The 20155-nt window shown below is 39.6% G+C and overlaps 1 protein-coding gene across 5 annotated transcripts; it reads left to right on the top strand.

The window, feature by feature from the left end:
* The first annotated feature begins 57 nt into the window (after positions 1-57).
* On the top strand, positions 58-13639 carry LOC105197778 (facilitated trehalose transporter Tret1). 5 transcript variants are annotated; one of them, XM_026131690.2, is made up of 3 exons: positions 58-429; positions 10415-10532; positions 10642-13639. In XM_026131690.2, the coding sequence occupies exons 1-3, from the start codon at positions 364-366 to the stop codon at positions 12066-12068; spliced, it is 1611 nt and encodes a 536-aa protein (XP_025987475.1). In that variant the 5' UTR covers positions 58-363; the 3' UTR covers positions 12069-13639. The 5 variants fall into 5 exon arrangements, with proteins under 5 accessions (XP_025987475.1, XP_011162621.1, XP_011162619.1 ...); XM_011164319.3 differs by lacking the exon at positions 58-429 and adding an exon at positions 5241-7471; XM_011164317.3 differs by lacking the exon at positions 58-429 and adding an exon at positions 7508-8135.
* The last annotated feature ends 6516 nt before the right edge of the window (positions 13640-20155 follow it).

Here is a 20155-nt window from a genome sequence, read left to right as displayed (position 1 = left end):
AAAGTTCGCAGGAAGAAGTCAAAGAGGAAGAAACAGAGACGAGAGATGAGATAGCCAGCACGAGTTGGTTATCAAATTAACCATTACATAAACCGAGTCACGCATACACGCGATCACTGCCTCGTCCTCTTCGACTTTCTTCTTTGAACCGTCAGACATTGATTTCCCGCGGGATAGCCTAGCTCCGCCAAAGTTCCAAAGTAAAGTTAAGCTCTTTTCCTTCTGTTCACCGCACTCCGTTTCCCTCTCCGCACACCCCATCGCACTCTGTTTCTTCATCACTTCCGTAGCCAGACTCTCTCTCAGTTAGATGAATAAAGTGAAGGACGGCAATTAAATTGCGACTAAGTTGCTGTCGCCTCCATGACAACAGCGAGGACAAGTGAGGATGGATGTGCATTTGGATTGCGAAATCATTCTCTTCGTGAGGTAAGTCCTTACAAGTTTATTAAGCCGTGAAAATAATTAAAATATGATGACGCCGCGTCGCGAATAAATTTTGAGAAGGACTCGAATAAATTTCCACGTCGTGAATAAGTTTTCATAAATTATATAAAGAATTTTCATCATTTTATTATGCATAATTTTTCGACACATACGCATACGATACGTATCGACTATTTATTACAATGTAATTCAAATAATAATGTTTATCAACCTATGTAACTTGATCATTTCATGTGATCGACTGACGTCATAAAACTTTTCATTTGTATTTTGCTGATATATGCTATCGATAACATAATAGCTTTGACGATCGGCCCAATAATTATACACACATATATAAATATATAAATAAATAACTAAATAAATAAAAAATATATATGTATGTATGTACATATATAATATGTTCATACAGAGGAAGTAAAAATTTAGTTCCGACATGGCTCCTCATTAGATTATATTATGCACATGACTTCCATTCGCGACTCGTTGCAAGTTCTGATTAATTACCATGCCATACCGAGTCTAAAGCATAAGCATGTGCGTCGAGAACCACATAATTGTCGCTATGAGCGACTCGGGGGAAAACGTAAAAACAAAGTTAGTTGAGCTCGTCAGAGAAAAATACGGAAAAAGAGGAAATTACCACGACACGCAGTTTTCGCTTCTACCATATCATATTGTCCAGTGTAATAGAAAACTTGAAAACTTTTTGCAGAAAAAATTTACCAATATTACTTTTCACGAAATCACGAAAGCAAGCGTCGTTGAAAATTCGTTTTATTATACAACATATCATAAAATGACCTTTAATACAAATTTATTTAAAAAATTGTCGATAAACAAAAGCAAAATTGCAAGGTTTATTAGTCTTCTTGCATCATCCAGATTATTCTTTTTACACAATCACGACAGTGAGCTTTTGAAAGATTCGTATTATTAAATAACAATATTATAAAATAATCTTTAATGCAAGGTTATTGCTCATTGGAAAAATTGATGATAAGCAGGAACGTATTTTCATCTTCGTCAAAACCACGTATTTTCATCTTCTTGCGTCATTCGGACGAAGATTATTTAAAAAATGTCACGAATAATGCCGAGTAATGTTTAGCACATCATAAAATTATTTTCAAAGCAGCGAAACGATAAGCTGTTTAAAACGAACAGATCGATTAAACTGATGTTTGCTAATTTGTTGTTGCGTATTTTGCAATTGATTTGTACCTATTCATTCGCTAATTCGCATCATAGCTACTGATTGCTACTTAATCTGCTATACAGGAAGCACGAACTATGCGAGTTTATGCGGGTTTAATCGTAACATTTAACAGTCTAGTCTAATAACTGTCAATTCTCGTAGTAAATCAGTCGATTACATAAGCTATCATTGCATTATCAGTGCTGAGAGGATTAAAATGACGATACAACCAGTTTGCTCGATGATAAGAACCGGCTTTTCAAATTAAAATTTCACAAACTTTTTACTTATATAAAATACAAAAATCGACTTTCCACTGATTAAGTCTTCATTATCCTAATGTCCCAATATTTCTCTCACGATTAATGCACGTGTTATCCGCTGTGTGATTCCTGTACGCATTATGAAGAACAATAAACACCAAATAAAACATAAATAATACAGGCAATATATTTCACTTGAAGAGTTGTACAACAGAGAAAATATTTGTACTTTCATTTGCGTTGCGTCTTCGTAAATAAATCGATCTTTATACGGTGTCGTTAAAGAGGAACCAACGCGGACCGCAGTTTTTTTTTTAAGAAACGTAAATATCCTCGATGAAAGCTTCACGCGTCAGCGGGCTTCTCACAAAGCTTTATCCACAATTCGTTTTAAATTAGCGGCTTTAAATAATGAGTTAAATAAAGCACATTACGTAAAGTGCTAAAAAAAAAATAGAATAATGGAATAGTTACATAACACGTGCAAACATTCGCGAGTAGTTAAAATGAGACAGTTAAAAATATGGAATTTTAATAAAAGGGATGTACGTAGTAAGGAAGGGCTTGGCACTTATTAACCCTCGCCGAGCAGTTCCCGAAAATTTACAAGAGCGTACATCATGAAGAATATACGCCGAGTCTCCTACGCGAGAACAAACTCTCTCATTTGACTTTCACACCCTCAAAATATCTTGTGATAAAACTGTAACAGTGGCTTCGTTATGCGGCTATGAAACAGCAGATGATACCACCAAAATATTCATTATTCTAAGTGAATTCTGTTTTTTAAACAAGGAATTCGTAATTTTACGACACCGTGCACGACGGAGTATCCATAAATAATTTAATACTATGAGCGAGCGCAACAATTATGAATCGCGTGACACAATGTCGATACGAATCAAGGATTACCGCGGACCGTGTCTTATGTAACGGCAAGCGTGTTACATACGCGTTACATAGCGCCTCATGAATTTTTCATTGCGAACATGTAGCCGTCTACAGGCCCGTGAAACGTCGAAAGTCATTGCTCTTGTCGGGAGATCAATAAGAGGGTGAAAAATCGCGCGTCTCGAAAAGATTAATGTCTTATATAATCCCGCATCGGCGCTGATTTATTCCGCATAATACGACGTGTAGCGGACTCGTTATGGCGGTACAGTGCCGCAAAATCGAACGTGACTCACCTGAAACCCGACTTGGGCAAAATTCATACCAATGTGAATTTAATCAAATCTGCTTCTGTACATTTGCAAAGGGAACCGTAAATCTTCCTACAAGAATCTTCCTCCGGTACTTATTTTTTTCCAATCCCGATAAAATCTTGTCGCAAAAATCTGTCAACTGTCACGTAAAAAGCCTAATGAACGTATCCTTTTCTTCTCTCCTAATATCCTCTATCCTTTGATACGGAAAAAAGAGATTTAATGGATGTCTGGCTGCTCCGGATGGATAAATGGATTTATAAGTGGAACTGAGATAGGAAAAAAAAAGATTAAAGGAGGGATTGAAACGTCAATATTTCATCGAATTCGTTATACAAGCTTTGGGTGTCATCCTGTATCTCAACACAGTGCTTTATACACTCGATACGCAGGACAATATATAGAAGAATATACAAAACGCGTAAACCGTGGATAAAATGAATAAAAATAATATTTCGATAAGTTACGCAGAGATTTAACGTATTTCGAACGAATAATCTGCTCGCAAAATCTAAATCTTTCCTTTTTTTTTTGTCGCGAACTATTGTTACAATCAAATCAAAACTGTTTGGTCATGGAAAATCGAGAACTTTTGATTTCGTTATAAACCTTTTAAATAAATCATAGAGATGTAAAAGAATTTAGTTTTAATTTCGTTATCTCCCGAAAATGTTACCGCGTTACGCTTTGTTAAATATCTACTATGGAGTAACGAAGCCAGATGTAACGTTAACGAGCGGACAAATAGACGCGCGTTCTTTGGCTCGAAGCGCAGGGAAAAGTCAAAACAGGCAGGTCGATATTTTCACCAGGCTCGTTTCGCCGAGCAAATGGCGTGCGCGCCACTTTAAATTTTAATCACCCCAAGCGGCAGGCGTCCCCGCACACATTCGCGTTTATAAAGGCGACATAATGAGCGCGCGAGCGGGCGGACTCCAGGCTCTGGGACGACGCCGATTAACTGAGGATTACTTTAATTAACTTTACGCTCACGACGTAACGGCGCGGCGCGGAGCCAAGCTGAGCTGCGCTCAAGCAGCTTGAGCTCTCACGATTCTCCGCCGCGTGAATCGCACCGCGTTACATTTGTCGAGATCAAAAATCTTCGCTCCGCGTAACCGACGTAGCAACCAGTTGTTGAATAGAAATAGTTAAGATAATGACGATTTGCGTGATTACAAGAGACTGAAGCAATTTGTCGCGAAATGCACTGAGTTGGTAAGAGACTTGCCATTACTTTATTCGAGAGAGTAGAAATTTATTCAGTACAAATTTCCCTTTTTATCTTTCTCAAGACTTATAAGCGAATATAACATTACTATGTTAAAGTAAGATTACTCGTCACTCCGGGATAATGAGGGAAATAAATCGGGGAATCAATGTAAGATAGCAATAATGTAAAAAACTAAAAAAAAAAGTACTTTCATAAATGCTGCTCTAGAAACAATTTTAGCCCGGATTTATTTTCGATAGATGATCAAAATCCAAAATCTAGGGTGAATCCAGCCTGTTATTGCACATCTCGTTAAAAGGCAAAGTTATAAAAAAAAAACAGGTTATTTTATTTATAAATCGGTTGTGAAATTTTTACGAAACACTGTCATTATCAAGATATTCTTATCTCATTCACAACGGTGGCAAAATCGCTTTAAATCGTCGAGAAGTTCTATCTCGGAGAAGTTAGTGGCAAGGTGAAAAGCGATTTTCGGTAATTAGGAAGATAACATTCATAAATTAATTATACATTCACGATGACGGTTTTATGCGAGTAATATAAAACGACATTTGCTTCGCGATACAATAAGCATGAAACGCAACATGATGATAATAATCTCGCTAACGATATCACACATGAAATAGTTAATGACAAAATATATTGAATAACTTTAATAATTTCAAATTATATAACACCACGTAAATTACAGTTTGAATCGCGATATTTTGTTAAAACGTTTAAACAATTCAATATAATTCCGCTTACAAATACAAATTTCTATTGCATTTGAATTACACTTGTATTTTTCAAAAATTAGTGAAAACGTAAATATGGATACATAACATTTGTGTCTTAACAATCTTATTTAATTGTTGTTATTTAATCATTACAAATTTCAGTTTAAATTGACGCGATATTCTATTAAAACGTTTGGACCATTCAAAATGTACTCCGTTTACAAATATAAATTTCTATCGCATTGAAATTACTCTTGTATTTGCCAATTGAAACCGAAGCTTGCATAGAAATTAATCATGGAACGAGCACAATGTGACGTTCACTACCAGTTAATAATATATCAAGCTGATCCGTCAGCACTCTTATGATTAATTAAGTTGACACACATATCGAATGACAGTGGATCTTAGCAATTAGAAGGCGGAGTAAACGGCTGCCATGCATCAATTAGAATCTCTATTAGTACATTCCTTTGTTGCAAAAAGTAACCTGATTAATTTAATATTCAAACTGTTCAAGTAAGTGACAATGAATGTCACGTCATCATCAAACGTACGAACTTCTGAGAGCAAAGTCTCGAAGTAAATTTGCCTTTAAAATGTTAAATATGGATACAGCGGTGTACAATGGGATCTTCGTGATACCCACGTGACAGCGTCATTAACGAACGTTTGCGTCTCTCGTAGCTAAAAATGTATGCCAGTTCACCTTCTGATTGCGGCAGCAATCAAAGATCAGTTTACTAATGTGTCACGCTGGAATAAATTTTCTGAATCACTAGAAACTTCTGCAAAGCCACAGCTTTGAAACGTCAGATTATCCCAGATCGCGCGTATTCCAAGAGAGCTGGAACTATCCACTCTGAAACGCAATCAGCTTAACTCCGAAACGCAATAAATCCCTTTGACGCATCGTGTGCTTGTTGTTCCCGTTATTGAATCGCCAAAAGCGCACGATTAAGACCCCGGCCGATCGATTCCCTTTTTCGTTAGTAGAATGAAAGGGTTGACGTAAAAGCGTAACCCTTCGGGCCATCCTTCGCCTATCTAAAAAATAAAATAACGAAGACAACATTTCCCGTGTTTCTCTCTTCCCTCTACTCGACGTTAATGGGTTTCGACGATGGCGGACAGAACTTGGATAAATCGAGTCGTTCGTGGGGACCGATTGAACGGTTCAACTCGATGTTTGACATTTTCTCGCTGGCAACAATTAACAACTATATATCGTCACGGTTTGTTTGAGAATGCACATACACATCGCAGACGCGCGACGTGAGATAAGCCACGACAAATCTTTGTGAATATTTATACGGTCGAAAATATCACTCCGCTACCAAGAAAATAAAGAATGTGAAGAAGATAAGAAAACAAAGGAGGCACTAGGATGCGTCTTCTTTTCGTGCATGAACCATGAAATCGCATCACCATGTAAGAACGTCGAACGACCGCCTGTTGCTTGTTACCAGTCAGTGAAAGAAGACGCGTGTCACAAAGACTCACAGATCTTTAGTCATCATTTCTCGACGTGGTGGTATTTAGTGTACCAGCTTACAATTAACGACAGTCGGATTAAAGCCAATCGGACGCGAGGACGGTGGTCCATCCTGCGGCTCGAAGCTGATTGTGAAGTCACGGATATATTAAATCTAGACTGATTGGACTGCATCGATAAGACGCAGCTGACTGGGTTCGACGCGGTTCCGTTTTCAGAAGTTACCAGTGTTTGACTTGCGAGTCACGGGCGACGGAAGTACTGAGAGAATAGCTGCTGAAGTCGACTGATACGGTTGGCAATTAATCACTTGATAGTGAGCTTCGTGTATGCTGTAAAGCAGATATGAGAATAGAAGCCGAAAGGAAAAATCCCACAAGATAATGAAAAATAAACAAATTATTTCGGACTGTGGTTGAAGTGAAATATTCCGTGCAATCGTGGTGAGCACACACAGATAATCCTTCCATCGGTAATATTTCTTCAGAATAAGCTTCAGAATTTTATATTTATAAAATAAATTCACAGACTGCTCTTGTGGAAAATAGTGAAGTAATATTATTGCCGCGTTTCTACTTGCAAACATATAAACTAATTTGAATGAGAAAAATAGGAAAAAGAGACATTCTATAATTAAATATTCACATAAGCCGTACTTTGAGCTACGAGCGTTTGGAAACTCAGTGAGCACCAGCCAAGAGGGAGTAATACCGCCGATCACATTCTACCGGGTGTGTTCCGACCGAATTATTTCCAACTGAAAGTATCGAATGATCTGAAACTAAGAGTATTTGATAAAGCTCGAGAGGAAACTACTTGTTGGATTCGTGTCGAAGGCTGAAGCTTCGGAATCGCCAGAAGAAATAGGACAGCCGTTCCATTCTCGTCTCACATGGCTACAACCACGGATGTAAGTGACACAGTTCCGTTTGAGTGTCGCAGCTGCAGTACACCGCCGCTCCGATTTCTCTCGTTGTCGCGTAAACAGACGCGAATTTGCCACTCACCACCGTGTAACACAATATTTAGATAATTAATTAACATATATTATTATATTACAGTAGTTGTAATTCCAGGCACGACTACATTACACTTACGTATATTAAATTGATGAAATCTTAAATTTCGAATATTTTATCGTACTAACAGTTATAATTGGATAATTTAATATAATTCGATTTTAATAATATTAGGTATTATTTTCATCGCATATCTTAATTTCCTTCTCAATTATTTTTAATAATCATGAACATCATTTAATTAACATCAGTTAATTAATTTCAGTTATAATAATTTGCGATAAATACGATAATCAGTGCATATTGTCGTTCAATTTCTGTACAATATTTCTAACAAATGCAAAAAATCATTGATTACTTTTTGCACATTGATTTCTTCGTCGGAATACTATTGGAGAAACCGTCAACCAGTGACCTCTATCGTCTCGATGATTATAAATATCGCGGTTGATAGAAGGGGAAATCGTGAACACGGAACGTCGGGAGAGAGTGACGTAAACAGAAAAAAAAAGAAGAAAAAAAATGAGATACAAGGGAAAGAAGAGCAATCATCATGTATGTATGTGGACGCGAAGGCAAACGCCGAGCGACGCGTGCGCATCTTCGGTCGTATCCGGTTCCGCGAAAGCGATCGAAATATCAACGAAATCGTGAAAGTGATCATCTACACGAGGAGAACGGCTGATCACACGACACGTTATTTTTATAATTAGATCGTTCTTGCGTTTTAAAGACATGTCAGGAGTGACGGATTCGCTGGTGAGTATCGATCTCATCCTGTTTTCGTTGAGGCTTGCGTTACTCTTATCTCCCTCTCGAATGTTTCACGGCCAGGTAGAAATCCATTTTCAGTTAAGGTTATACGTACATAGCGATATACGCACGCACGCACGCACGTGGCGAAAAGTCGCTTCTCACTTTCATGGAAACGTACACGCGCGCTTACACGGGCGTGTGCGCGGGCGCACGTGCTGCTTTGCGATGCGAGTGTTATCCAATGTCTACGAGTAAATTTCATCGGAATTTTCCTTTTTTTCGACTTGTCGGAAGGAATCGCAATCCACGAATAAAACTGACGTCAGAATTGTAAGCATGCCATGCGATGCAAAGATTACGGTTCGTTTCAACGAAATAGGAAAATATGAACGGAACGCACAAGATTCCTGTAATTTCTTAATATGCATCTTGCGAAATACGTTCTTTATAAAATAGCTCGTAGTAAACTAAACTTGTTACAACTGTAGAAACAATTCACTGAAAGGCATCGCGTTTCAAACGAGAAACAGAGAGAGAGAGAGAGAGAGAATTTATAATAAACCAGAAAATTCGAGTGCCATGCGAATATCCTATTGAATCCCACAAAGTAAAAAGAATCTCTCAAATATAATCGAACTGATCGATCATACACCGCGTTTGACGATGCTCGGGACTTAATGAGGAATATTTCAACATTGAAAGATACGATGGGGCATTGACCCGCTACTAGTGTATGTGACGTAATACCTTGCGTCTCGCGTGCTCTGTTTTGTTGCTCAACCATGCGTCGCGTTCGTGGCATATCCTCCTGAAAATAAACTCGGCGCGAGAAATCGACAGCATCCGAGCGTCGGCTCGTAGGCGAGAACATGGGTGTTCCGTACAATTTCACTTTCAGACATTTTGCGAGTAGGTACGCGCGATGGCTCCAAAAAGTCGTAAAAAGGTGCGCGAACACGTTGGTGAGTATCACGAGGCGAGGCCAAGATACATTCACCGTTGCTAGCACGCTTATCGGAGTCAACGTTCTCGCGTGCGCCGAGCCATCGCGATAAGTTGACGATGTAGTTGCTGCTGATGAGATCCAGCTAGGTTATGTCGTGGGCAAACACGCGATCATGAGCAGCGATGTATCGTTCTTGGAAATTGGTAGTGCGCATGTGCAATTGATCATAAGCCTTATGTTGGCGCCACGTTCGATCGGAGTACGACAAACGTCGATTACACGAAACCGCGTTTGGCGAATATTCCCTTGATGCATTAGGTTTCCCATTGGTAACTTGAAATCCATTCTCTAAGCTAACCCTCTATATTATTAGCGAATTCCAAGATAAATCTTTCGCATGTCGATATAGTAAATCACTGAGTCGCGGAATTTCCTGGTTCTTCAAGAGAAGAATGTGTTTTATTTGATTTCTTACATGCCACATTAATCACTATCACCTGTTGCTTCGCACTTTGGAAAAGACTTCTGCATTCCGTCACGCGCAAGGAGATGCACGCACAAATATCAGGCGTGCTGCCTACTTTGAATTGGTAATGATATTCAAACATTCGCAGAAACCATGGTGATAAAAAAGTAGCCATTAATTTTTAATCGCACTTAAAAAGGATGTGTTTACTTTTAAGATATTAAAACGTTTTATTTCTGTCTCCGTTTTTTTAAATATTTAAAACTGTTTGAGTTTTAAACGGCGTTTACATTTTGAAACACTGTTAACGTTTAAAGCTGTTAGAGATTTCAACTTTAAACGTTTTAATATTTTTAAATGTAAACGTTTACAGCTAAAACAATTTTAAGTATTTAAAAAATGGAGACAGAAATAAAATATTTTAATATTTAAAAATTAAACATTTCTTTTTGAGTGCAATAACATTATAATTATATTGTCAAGAGATGAGAGAGAGAGAGAGAGAGAGAGGATTTAAAATAATTGCAAAATTAATTTTCAATGAGCAGAACAAATAAAGCTAAAATATTCATATCGTTTCAACTCATATAATTATTGTACTCGTATCTATATCGTCGCATAACAATAAAGAGATCTTTCCTCTAAAAATCAATATCACTTTTGCAGATCGGCTCGGAATCAAAGGTGGAGATCGTGACACAAGTCTCGCCTTCCCAAGACAAACATCACGAGGAACAAACGGTGAAGCGGACACAATGGAGGCAATGGCTAGCGTGCATATCAGGTTTGCATCATATTTCACAAGTCCATAAGATATCGCACTCTTGGAGGTGACATGAAAATCAATTGTTCAATCAACCGCCATTAATCTTCCATCAATCTTCATTTCGCAGCTACTCTATCCATGGTGGCGGTCGGCACTGTCTACGGATGGACCACCACGTCGCTCTCGCGGCTCACATCCGGCGCCGGCGACGTCCCAATAAAGATAACCGATGACGAGGGCTCGTGGATCGTGTCATTGACGGTGATCGGTTCGATGATCGGTCCGTTCCTCGGTGCCAGTTTCGCCGATCGATACGGTCGTAAAAGGTGTCTTCTGTTCGCCAGTGGTTTCTTCATCGTCGGCTGGGCAATCGTTTTCTTTGCCCAAACCGTCGTTGCCCTCTACGTCTCTAGGATAATCCTTGGTATCGGCGTGGGCATCTCGTACACTACCAATCCGATGTACGTATCGGAGGTCGCTGACGTCGAAATCAGAGGTGCTCTCGGCACGCTGATCGCCGTGAACGTGTTCACCGGTTCCTTGCTAACATGCAGTATCGGTCCGTGGGTATCGTATCAAGTTCTGACAACCGTACTCCTCGCAGTACCTATCATCTTCATCGCGTGTTTCTCCTGGTTTCCCGAGACTCCTGCCTTCCTCGTGACCAGGGGCCGCAGAGCGGAGGCCACCAGGTCTCTGGCGTTCTTCAAAGGGATTCGCGATCGCGACGAGGCAAGAAGAGAATTGGAACACACCTTACGTAACGTTTTTATCGAGGATGTTTGCGATAACACTCCAATGACCGGACCTGGAGCACGAAAGGAACCGGTTAAGCGCAGCTGGATGGCTAAGTTGAAGCTTATGCTGTTGCCCAGCAACGCCCGTGCTCTCGGCATCATACTTAGTCTAATTGCGACGCAGCAACTTAGTGGAAACTTTAGCACTATACAGTATCTTGAAGTACTCTTCAAGAAAGCAGCAATTGGCATCGACTCCAACGTTGCTACGATACTCGTGCTCGCGGTCGCCCTCGTCTCGTGTGGATTATCAACCGCGACCGTCGAGGGCGTGGGCAGACGCCCGCTACTGATCATCTCTACGCTAGGCTCCTCCATTACCTTGGCAATTCTTGCGATATATCTTATGCTGGATGCGAGGGGTGTCGACGTATCAGCAGCAAATCTTCTCCCGGTGATCGATGTGATCGTCTTCCAGGTAGTTTTCCAAATCGGATTAGGTACTCTACCAAACGCGTTGATGGGCGAACTGTTTCCCACTGAGGTGAAGGCGTTTGCCGGTGCCATCATCATTGTCTTCGACGGCGTGCTTGGCTTCGCCGTATCCAAACTGTATCAGGTGATCGGCGATTGGTTGGGCGCCGACACCGTTTATTACTTCTTCGCAGCGTCATGCTTCTTGGCATTCATAATGGTGATATTCACCGTACCGGAGACCAAAGGTCGAACGTTCCGCGAAATCCAAGAACTTTTAAAAGGTGGTGAAAAGAAGACAGATATCGCCGAATGGTCGCAGGAGCAAAATAACACGGCGTGACAAAAAAGAACGTGTCGCATCTTTCGCTGGATTCGGTGCGAACTCACTTACGAGATAACGTCATCGGACATTCTTTTCAAAGAGACGAACTCTAAAACGGCGATTACTTACTCGCAACTGTATATCAAATGTACGCTTGCACGTTTTTCAGGCAATGAAGATCGTGGTTCAAAAGCAAAATTGCCTTTACTCCGTGGTTTGCGTTCATTACGATTTTTCTCACATCTTCCAACGGAAAAGAAAGTGGTATTTATTATATCGTTCTTGCTGAATAAATTCATCCCGATAGTTTCATTCGCGTTCCATCAATCGTAAGTATTTTTTGCCAGTATTTTTAAGATTACGATCGTCGTGAAAATCAACATTTATTTATTAAAACCTCCGCTATAAGGAACACTGTCTTTATACACAGAGCTTTCCTCGTTTCGTTTTTTCTTTCTCGCGCCGGATGTTAGGCGGATCGGATATTTAACGGGACGTCAGACTTCAGAGTTTCTCGCGCATACAAGATAAAATATTTAAGTAAGGAAAACTGTGTGAGAGAGAAATGGAAAATAAAAAGAAGTGGCAAGTAAAAATTTTTAGTAAACACGCCACATTTCTTATACAAGGAGCATAAAAATCATAGGCGACGGTTAAACATTTGAGATAAAGAGAAAGGGAAAATGGCGCTTGAAAAATCACGAGAACGTTCCGCGTGCAGTAAAGAGCAAAAAGAAAATGTAATGGGGAACCCTCCAGACTTCCGGTAATGTCGAGAAAGGCGACTTTAATGTTTTTTTCATAACTGTTGACTACATTTTCACATATGTATTTTATATGTTATTTTATATTTTTCTGTTATACGTCATTCGTTATAAATGTAACTCTCGCGATATTCGTTCGAGCAATGCTATCAGTAAAGTAATAGTATTTGCGGCGTTATAATAAGAAATGATAAAAAATATAAAATTGTGTTACATGATATAATTGTATAATTATATTATATGCAATATATAAAATAAAAAACATACATTTGCGTTGCGTTTACGAACGATTGCGACCATTCGTAAACATGATGCAATCTTCGCGATGCTTTTTACCAGACAAGTTTAGTCAAAACCGTAAAAATTTCAATTTAAGGAATATCCAATGTGTGAGAAATTTGCGCACGACTCGGTCTCTCTTGCGCGACAGCAGAAAATAAAATGCAAAAAACAGTGTTTTTTATCGATCAAGAGCGTATTGTAAAATCTAAAGCAAAGAATTGGCAGTTATCAGATTTCAATTGTGTTTTCTGCGTAAACAAAAATATCAAAAACATACGTGCGCACCATCTTTTTTAAGTAAAATTCAAAATGAATATTTCGTTGCAAACATAGCTAGAATACTGGTCGCAATAAATACAGAGATTCTTTGAACCGATTTTATATATAAAATTGACTTCTTACATATATAAAACAAAATTACAAAGCCGATTGAAAAGGAAATTAGCACAAGATTAAAGCACGAGAAGAGTGCTTCACTGCGCCAAAGAGAAATATGTAACAAAGTCAATAAACGAATGGTGATATTTTTAAAGAACAAGAAAGCCTTACGTTGCGTGATGTCTATTCTGAAATTTCATTTCCTCTTTTCTGCGTCAATGAAGCCACACAAGCGGCGTGGTTGACGACAGACATTTCAATTTATTTCTCTCGTATTGCGCGCGTTGCTACCGAGCATTATTCCGAGGTCGCGGTATGTACCGTCCATTTATTCATTAAACAGAAAATTGAAAAAAAGACCGCGTTTTATAAAAGTAATTATATGAGCGAAAAATTTGTAAAAAAGTATCATAGGTACAATTAACGTACATGACGTGGGCGAACTGTACTTTTGCCTGACAAGAGTGAGGCAGAGCTCGAATGGAGAGAATAATTTCTCTCGTTGTTCGCCGAGAAGAAAAACGATGACAAAAGAATCATAAATGTAGCGAGAATAGATGCGAAATCGTTTGAAAGAGAGCGGGAAAACCCGTGTACACCTTCCGTATTGCAAGCAGAGTCCGTATATCGAAATAACGCAATTGTAACAGCGCCGGTGTTCTCTTACGACGATGGCATGGCATGCAGCGGATGGTTTCATCTTAAAATGGTCCGTGTCAAGATCGATTCGACGTGCGCTGTCGGAATGGCGTATTATTAGATTTCAATTTCTGCAATGTCTCTCGGACGTAGATGGGTCGGGCCAAATAAGTTCGCGATATGAAGATAATGAACTCCGATCTCAAAGGGACGAGTAGAAAAAGATTTAAAAAATAAATGACGGGATAGATTACCGAGAGCTCCGAGCATTTTTAATTTATCGAAAATCGCATCTTGTACGTCCGTCAGAATTTCATGGCGCCGTGAATTCCTCCTTTGTTGAACAAAGAATTATGGCTTTCCGATCCTTCCTTCCTTCCCTTCCCTTCGATCGCTCGCCGCGAGAACGGAGTTTTTCAGTACGCCAGAGATCAGTACGCAGCGAGCCGCGTATTGAAGATTGTTCACGAGGAAACAATGTTGCTCTCCAGAGAAAACAATGAAGGTCTCGGGGAACTTAGCCCAAAACGTTTTCCGGCACTTTCGTCGACTTCGGAACGATTTACGCGCCCGATCGCGGGTCGTGGCGGCAAGGGATTAAAGTGAATTAAATGCCCTGGCCGGATGTCGTTGAAAACTTGCAAACGCCTGCGGCTACGATCGCGCGCGGGGTGCACGATTTTTTTTCTACTCCCGCGCTGCTATCCCTTTTTGCTCAACCGCTTTGTTCGACCCGTCGAAATGGCGAGCTCGGTGGAGAATTGTAGTTTTATTCTGAAGCCGGCGTCGCGCGGCGCAGCGATGGCGGCGATCACCGAGCGAGGAGAATACGGCGACACGCTGCGAACGAGCTTGTAAAACGATCGGGATTTTCTCCGCGCGTACCAGATGTAACCCCGCAAACGGCACGGTCCACGGCTGTTTTCGAATTTATGCCCGCCGATTTTTTCCGTAAACAATGCCGCGCGCGGTTGAATATCCGGCAGAACCATGAAATATGTATGATATTACGGGGAGGGAAAAAAATAAATGCGCGAATGCGCGATGGTGGAATTATAGAGATATGCGAGCGTGAAAATAACTCAAGTTACCACCGCCAATCAACAACGGCGCGATAACTTTATATTCGTTATAATTAACTTTTTCATCTCTCCCAAGAGAGATGCGCGGTTATTTATTAAGAATATATGAGCGAAAGAATTAAATTTTCGAGCATTCGCTCTATATGATCAAATAATCTTGAGCTAAAGTTATTTATGATCTGTTTAATTGCGATAACCCAAAAAGTTTGCATTCCTTATCATCGATGTCGGTGTGGCCGTACCGTCTTCCCCTAACTGCTTTCAGACGTGGCTTATTCCGCGGAGCGATTTGGAAATTCCAGACACCAACGGTTATTGCCACGCCATATGACGCGTAACTTAGGTAAAGCTTCATAAAAGTAAATTGCGGATATTTTCCGTTCTGGCCGACTAATTCTATTGTCGAGAGTCTCGCGTAATTCAATTTATCCACGCCACTCGAGGTATCGATGCGTTATCGAATAAGAAAGGAAAAATAAAATGCATTGTCGGAGTCTCGTTTCACTTCGTATCCGAGCACGATTCAGCAAAAGTTCATTGTCCTTCCTCGCGGTTGCATCGGTTCTCCTGATACGCAAGCTACGAAAAGTAAACGAAAAGAAAACTCTTAGACGCTCGCAAAAAGCACGCTTTTTCTTAACTGTATTACAGAATGTAGCCCGTTGCGACAACATTCGCTCTGTCTCCTCATTATTTTTCTCTTCGTTGAACAGCGACATAAATCGTCCTTCAACAGAACGCATTTCTCTCGCGCTTTCTTCCTTTCTGGTATTCAATAAACCCGTGAGCTTGTTAAGAGACATTGCATTAAGGATTCACGACATTAACACATACACACACGCATACACACAAAAGAATCATATAAAATTATTGCTGAAAATAAAAAAAGGAGAAAATGTCTGAATATAGTCGCAAAGCTATAAAAGAATGTCATAAATATCAAACTCTGCTCTTTACTAAAGAATATGTCGGAAATAGACAGCCATGGATATTGACGCAGCACGCAGGGCTTCAGAAAATGGGAAGATATGCATGCGAGCAAATAGTCATAGACAACAGAATATAGGTTTTCAACAATTTCACAGGTAGCTACATACGCTTGCGTCAAACTTCGCGAGCAACCCTTGATATGCCAAAATTATAGATTTGTCACGTTAATGTGACGTCACGTTGCATTTCAATTTTTTTTTAATTTTTCCATAAGAACTATAATTATCAAAGGAACAACTGTATTGCACGTATTTCCCTTTCGAGATGATTAACGATAAATTAAAAACTCTTAGAGGAGAGTAATTTTTAATTAATGAAACGAACTGATGAAAAAAGCTTCCGATAAACTTCGATAAATCATGTCAAGCGGATAATTAAATTTTATTCGATTGAAATATATTTTATCCCTGACGATTTATCGAATTGTTCACTTGTCTCTCAGACCATTTGTAACCGTATAGAATCTTACTTCGTTCTTCCTCGCCTTTTTCAGCCACTTGCGCAATTTTGCTCATGTTCCTCTTCTATCGTCACTCATACAGAAGATACGTACCTCTGTGTACGTATCAACCGAGTTGATCGAGGAATATCTTTTCAATCCTTAGAATGGACGGAAATGCGGAGAAAACGAAAGCCAATACACATCGATAACGGGATACGTCGTCGTCGTCGCGAACAAGCAGTGCTCCGTCGACCAAACAACGACGCCGTGAATTTTTGTCCGACTATAATTTCCGGTGAACCTGCTTCTCGTCAGTTTCCTGTCTCTCTATCCTTGACAATGCTGCAACATTTATATTTTTATTGTCTCGATGGTAAAACCGACTCGAATTCATTACAAACAGTACTTGTGGTATGGGGTTCTTCAAACCGACGCTGAATCCAGCAACCTTTGCCAAATTAATCTGCCACCCCCTCTCTAATTGCTTTTAACTTTCTTGGAATATAGGAGAGAGAGAGAGAGAGAGAGAGAGAGAGAGAAAACACATTAAAAAAATCATTTACTAAAGTAATGATCATTCATATTAATGAAGAATATCGTCGCGTGCCATTCAGTTATTCCAAGCGTTTACCTCCTCCTCTTTCAACTTTCCATTATTTCTTCGTTAGCCTCATTCTTTCAATAGATTTTTGTAATGACCTACCGTTATGCGAGCTGTAATATCGATACAACTTCATATCGAAGCAATATCGGCTTTTAGATTCCCATCTACCCCGATCAGGAAGACACGCTCGTTTCTCGACACGCGAAGCAATTCGAGCAGCGTCTTTATGAGAAGCGTCGGGATATATATTGGCACGATATTCCAGTCTGAAATCAAGGCTGGAATAAAGAATGCAGAAATGGGGAAAATGATCACGCATGATATATTATTTCAGCACTAAGATCCGCGCTATGACCATTGTTGGTGGCCTGTTCTCGATTTTTAATTGTAGAAAATCATAGTTGATGCAAAGTGTAAAGAAAAGATGGAAGAAAAATTCCTATCTTAAGTATGTAATATATCTTGAAAATCTCCAAAGAATATGCATCTGCTTATGCGCGTTGATCCCCGCTGCTTCTATACATTTAATATTAATCGCGCTTACAAGAACGAATGTCGAGGATTCCAGAAAAGCTGGAATCACACAATGCATGATTTCTTGAATAATTAGCTCGCGCGCTGTCGTGCCTGTAACGAAGATTGTTTTACATTATGTAACTGCGACAATTAGAAGCGTCAATGGAGTTATCGACTTACGACTAATGTAAAATACAAGAAATCATGCATCGTGTAATTTCAGCTTAAGCCACATTTAGCGTTATATACGAGAGGCAAATGCGGGCAGTAATCCCGGTACGTTCGCGGCTCTTTGTCTCTGATGACGCCGATACTACGCATAAACCGACCGCGGCCACGGCCTTTGATATCCAAATCCTGCCGCTTCTAGGCTAATAACGATTTCCGCCTCCGCGGTTATCCACCCGCCTCCTCGACCTCACCGATGAGTGAACAGCCATCCACGATCTCCTCCTCATCTACCTCCTCTCTCTCTCTCTCTCCCTCTCTTCTCTCTACCTGTATACGTCTATTGTAATTTCCGCCACTCTCTGCGTCTAACCCTCTCACCCTTTATTCTCCGCTCGAATGGCTTCCTGCAAATAACTCACCGCTATTCGCACCGCGAAACGGTATCAGCGAAACGATTTCTATCACTGTCGGGATTCCCTGCTTCTTCCCCTCTCGAGTGAATCTCCGGATATCGAATTCTTACGCACTAGCGCCTGCAGCGGCACAATAATGAATAAAGCATCATCACGCCGGCAACGATTACTGCTGTGTGAGGAGGAGGAGGATGACGACGGCAACAACGACGACGATATCGAGGCGTGAAAAGTGCATTTTTGCCGCGAGACGTCTCATAAGATATTTTCCAAGGGAAAGGGAAGAGAGAATTTCTCGTTTATACTCGCTCACTCTCGTGAGCGATATTATCCGCGACGTTTCCCACATATATGTATGTGTGTTCCGTGCGCATATCGTAAAGATGGAAATACACTTTAAAGCATTATTCATTTCACGCGTGCCCCTTTACTGTTCGCACGAATAGTCCGAACGATCAATTCACAGATCCATATCCGGGATGGAACAAATTGGTTTTAGAGATGAAAAACTTTTTAGTCGCGCTAAAACAGAAAAAGAAAGGGAGAGAGAGAGAGAGAAAGAGAAAGAGAGAGAGATATGTTAAATATATTTTCAACAAATAAAAATTTTAATAATAAAAAGATATGTAAATTAACCTTGTAAATTTTGTCGCAGTTTACATTTTACATTTACATCCAATTTTTATCGATAAAATCCTTAAAGCTGAACTTTGAATTTCTTACAAGTAGTGCTGAACGACTAAGACCGTTCCGCGCAATAGTTTTACACAATAGTTTTAAACTTTTTAAAACTCTACATAAAATAAACCATGATTACTCTCTCTATTATTGATGCTATGATGACGATATCTAGAAATCGTGCTTATACGCAGTTCAATGTTTGTACGTCTTACTTAATTATCATGTAAATTCTGCATAAGTCATTAAATATTTTCCGAGTATTTAAAAACTTCTGGAATTTTCTTCGACGAGCTACGTGACAACACCCTCGAGACGTTGCACTTGAAAGTTTTAGTAAAAAGTTTGGTCTTTACTTTCGCGAAAATTCTTTTCTGCCAATTATCTCTGTTTCATTAGTCTTCTTTGTACCCAGCTATTATAGTAGTCATAATCGAAAAGTAGAAAAGATGAAAGAACCTTGCCCATTTTTTCGATTCCTCGCGTTTAGTAATAAATTACTGAATTATAGTGATTGATAGAGGAATAATAAATCAATGAATATCTGATATTCGTTGCTGAAAAAAAATCGCTGAATCAGCAAATCGTATAAAATATTATTCAGTACATTTTATTAATGTTTCGAAGAATACATTTTGGAACAGTGCCAAAAATATAAAAATTTTAAGGATTGTGTCTATATTTTGATCCTTTGAAATAATCTTTCATTTTAGATAAGTTTTATTACTAGACGCTCAGAACCCATAGAAAAATGGGTAAAAGGTTCTTTGTATTTCTAATACAATGTGAATGTAAGGACTACATGTAAGAACATTATAACTAATGTAATATGCAGCAGCTATCTTAATAAGACTTTCAAGATTTAATTTATAAAACGTACAAGCTTCGTACGGCTTTCTGTCGCACGGCTTACTGTACCTTTCAATCCTATCCGCGGTACGTGCTGACGGATTGAATTAACTGCAAGCACAGTACGCTGTCGTGGCGATAAATTATTATTTAACACGCATAAACGAGGTCAGAGATAAATCTGTACGCGCGTATATAAATCACCTTCTATCACTCACCCCGATATACTGCGTAACTAATTGCGAAACACATGAGAGAACGGCGTCGGAAAAAAAACGATGCGTCCGTACGAGCGGA

This window comes from Solenopsis invicta, chromosome 10 (assembly GCF_016802725.1).
Source record: "Solenopsis invicta isolate M01_SB chromosome 10, UNIL_Sinv_3.0, whole genome shotgun sequence".
In the NCBI taxonomy this organism is placed as follows: Eukaryota; Metazoa; Arthropoda; class Insecta; order Hymenoptera; family Formicidae; genus Solenopsis; species Solenopsis invicta.
The sequence above is the reverse complement of the archived record's forward strand: the minus strand, read 5'-3'. Positions and strand labels throughout refer to the sequence as shown.

What these genes read in the sequence shown, in the direction of transcription:
- LOC105197778 (XM_011164316.3), top strand. Translation starts at nt 9,206, where the DNA reads ATGGGTGTTCCGTACAATTTCACTTTCAGACATTTTGCGAGTAGGTAC. An exon ending in AAAGGTGCGCGAACACGTTG is followed by an intron (nt 9,299 to 10,414) that starts GTGAGTATCACG and finishes TCACTTTTGCAG; the next exon opens with ATCGGCTCGGAATCAAAGGT. An exon ending in ATGGCTAGCGTGCATATCAG is followed by an intron (nt 10,533 to 10,641) that starts GTTTGCATCATA and finishes TTCATTTCGCAG; the next exon opens with CTACTCTATCCATGGTGGCG.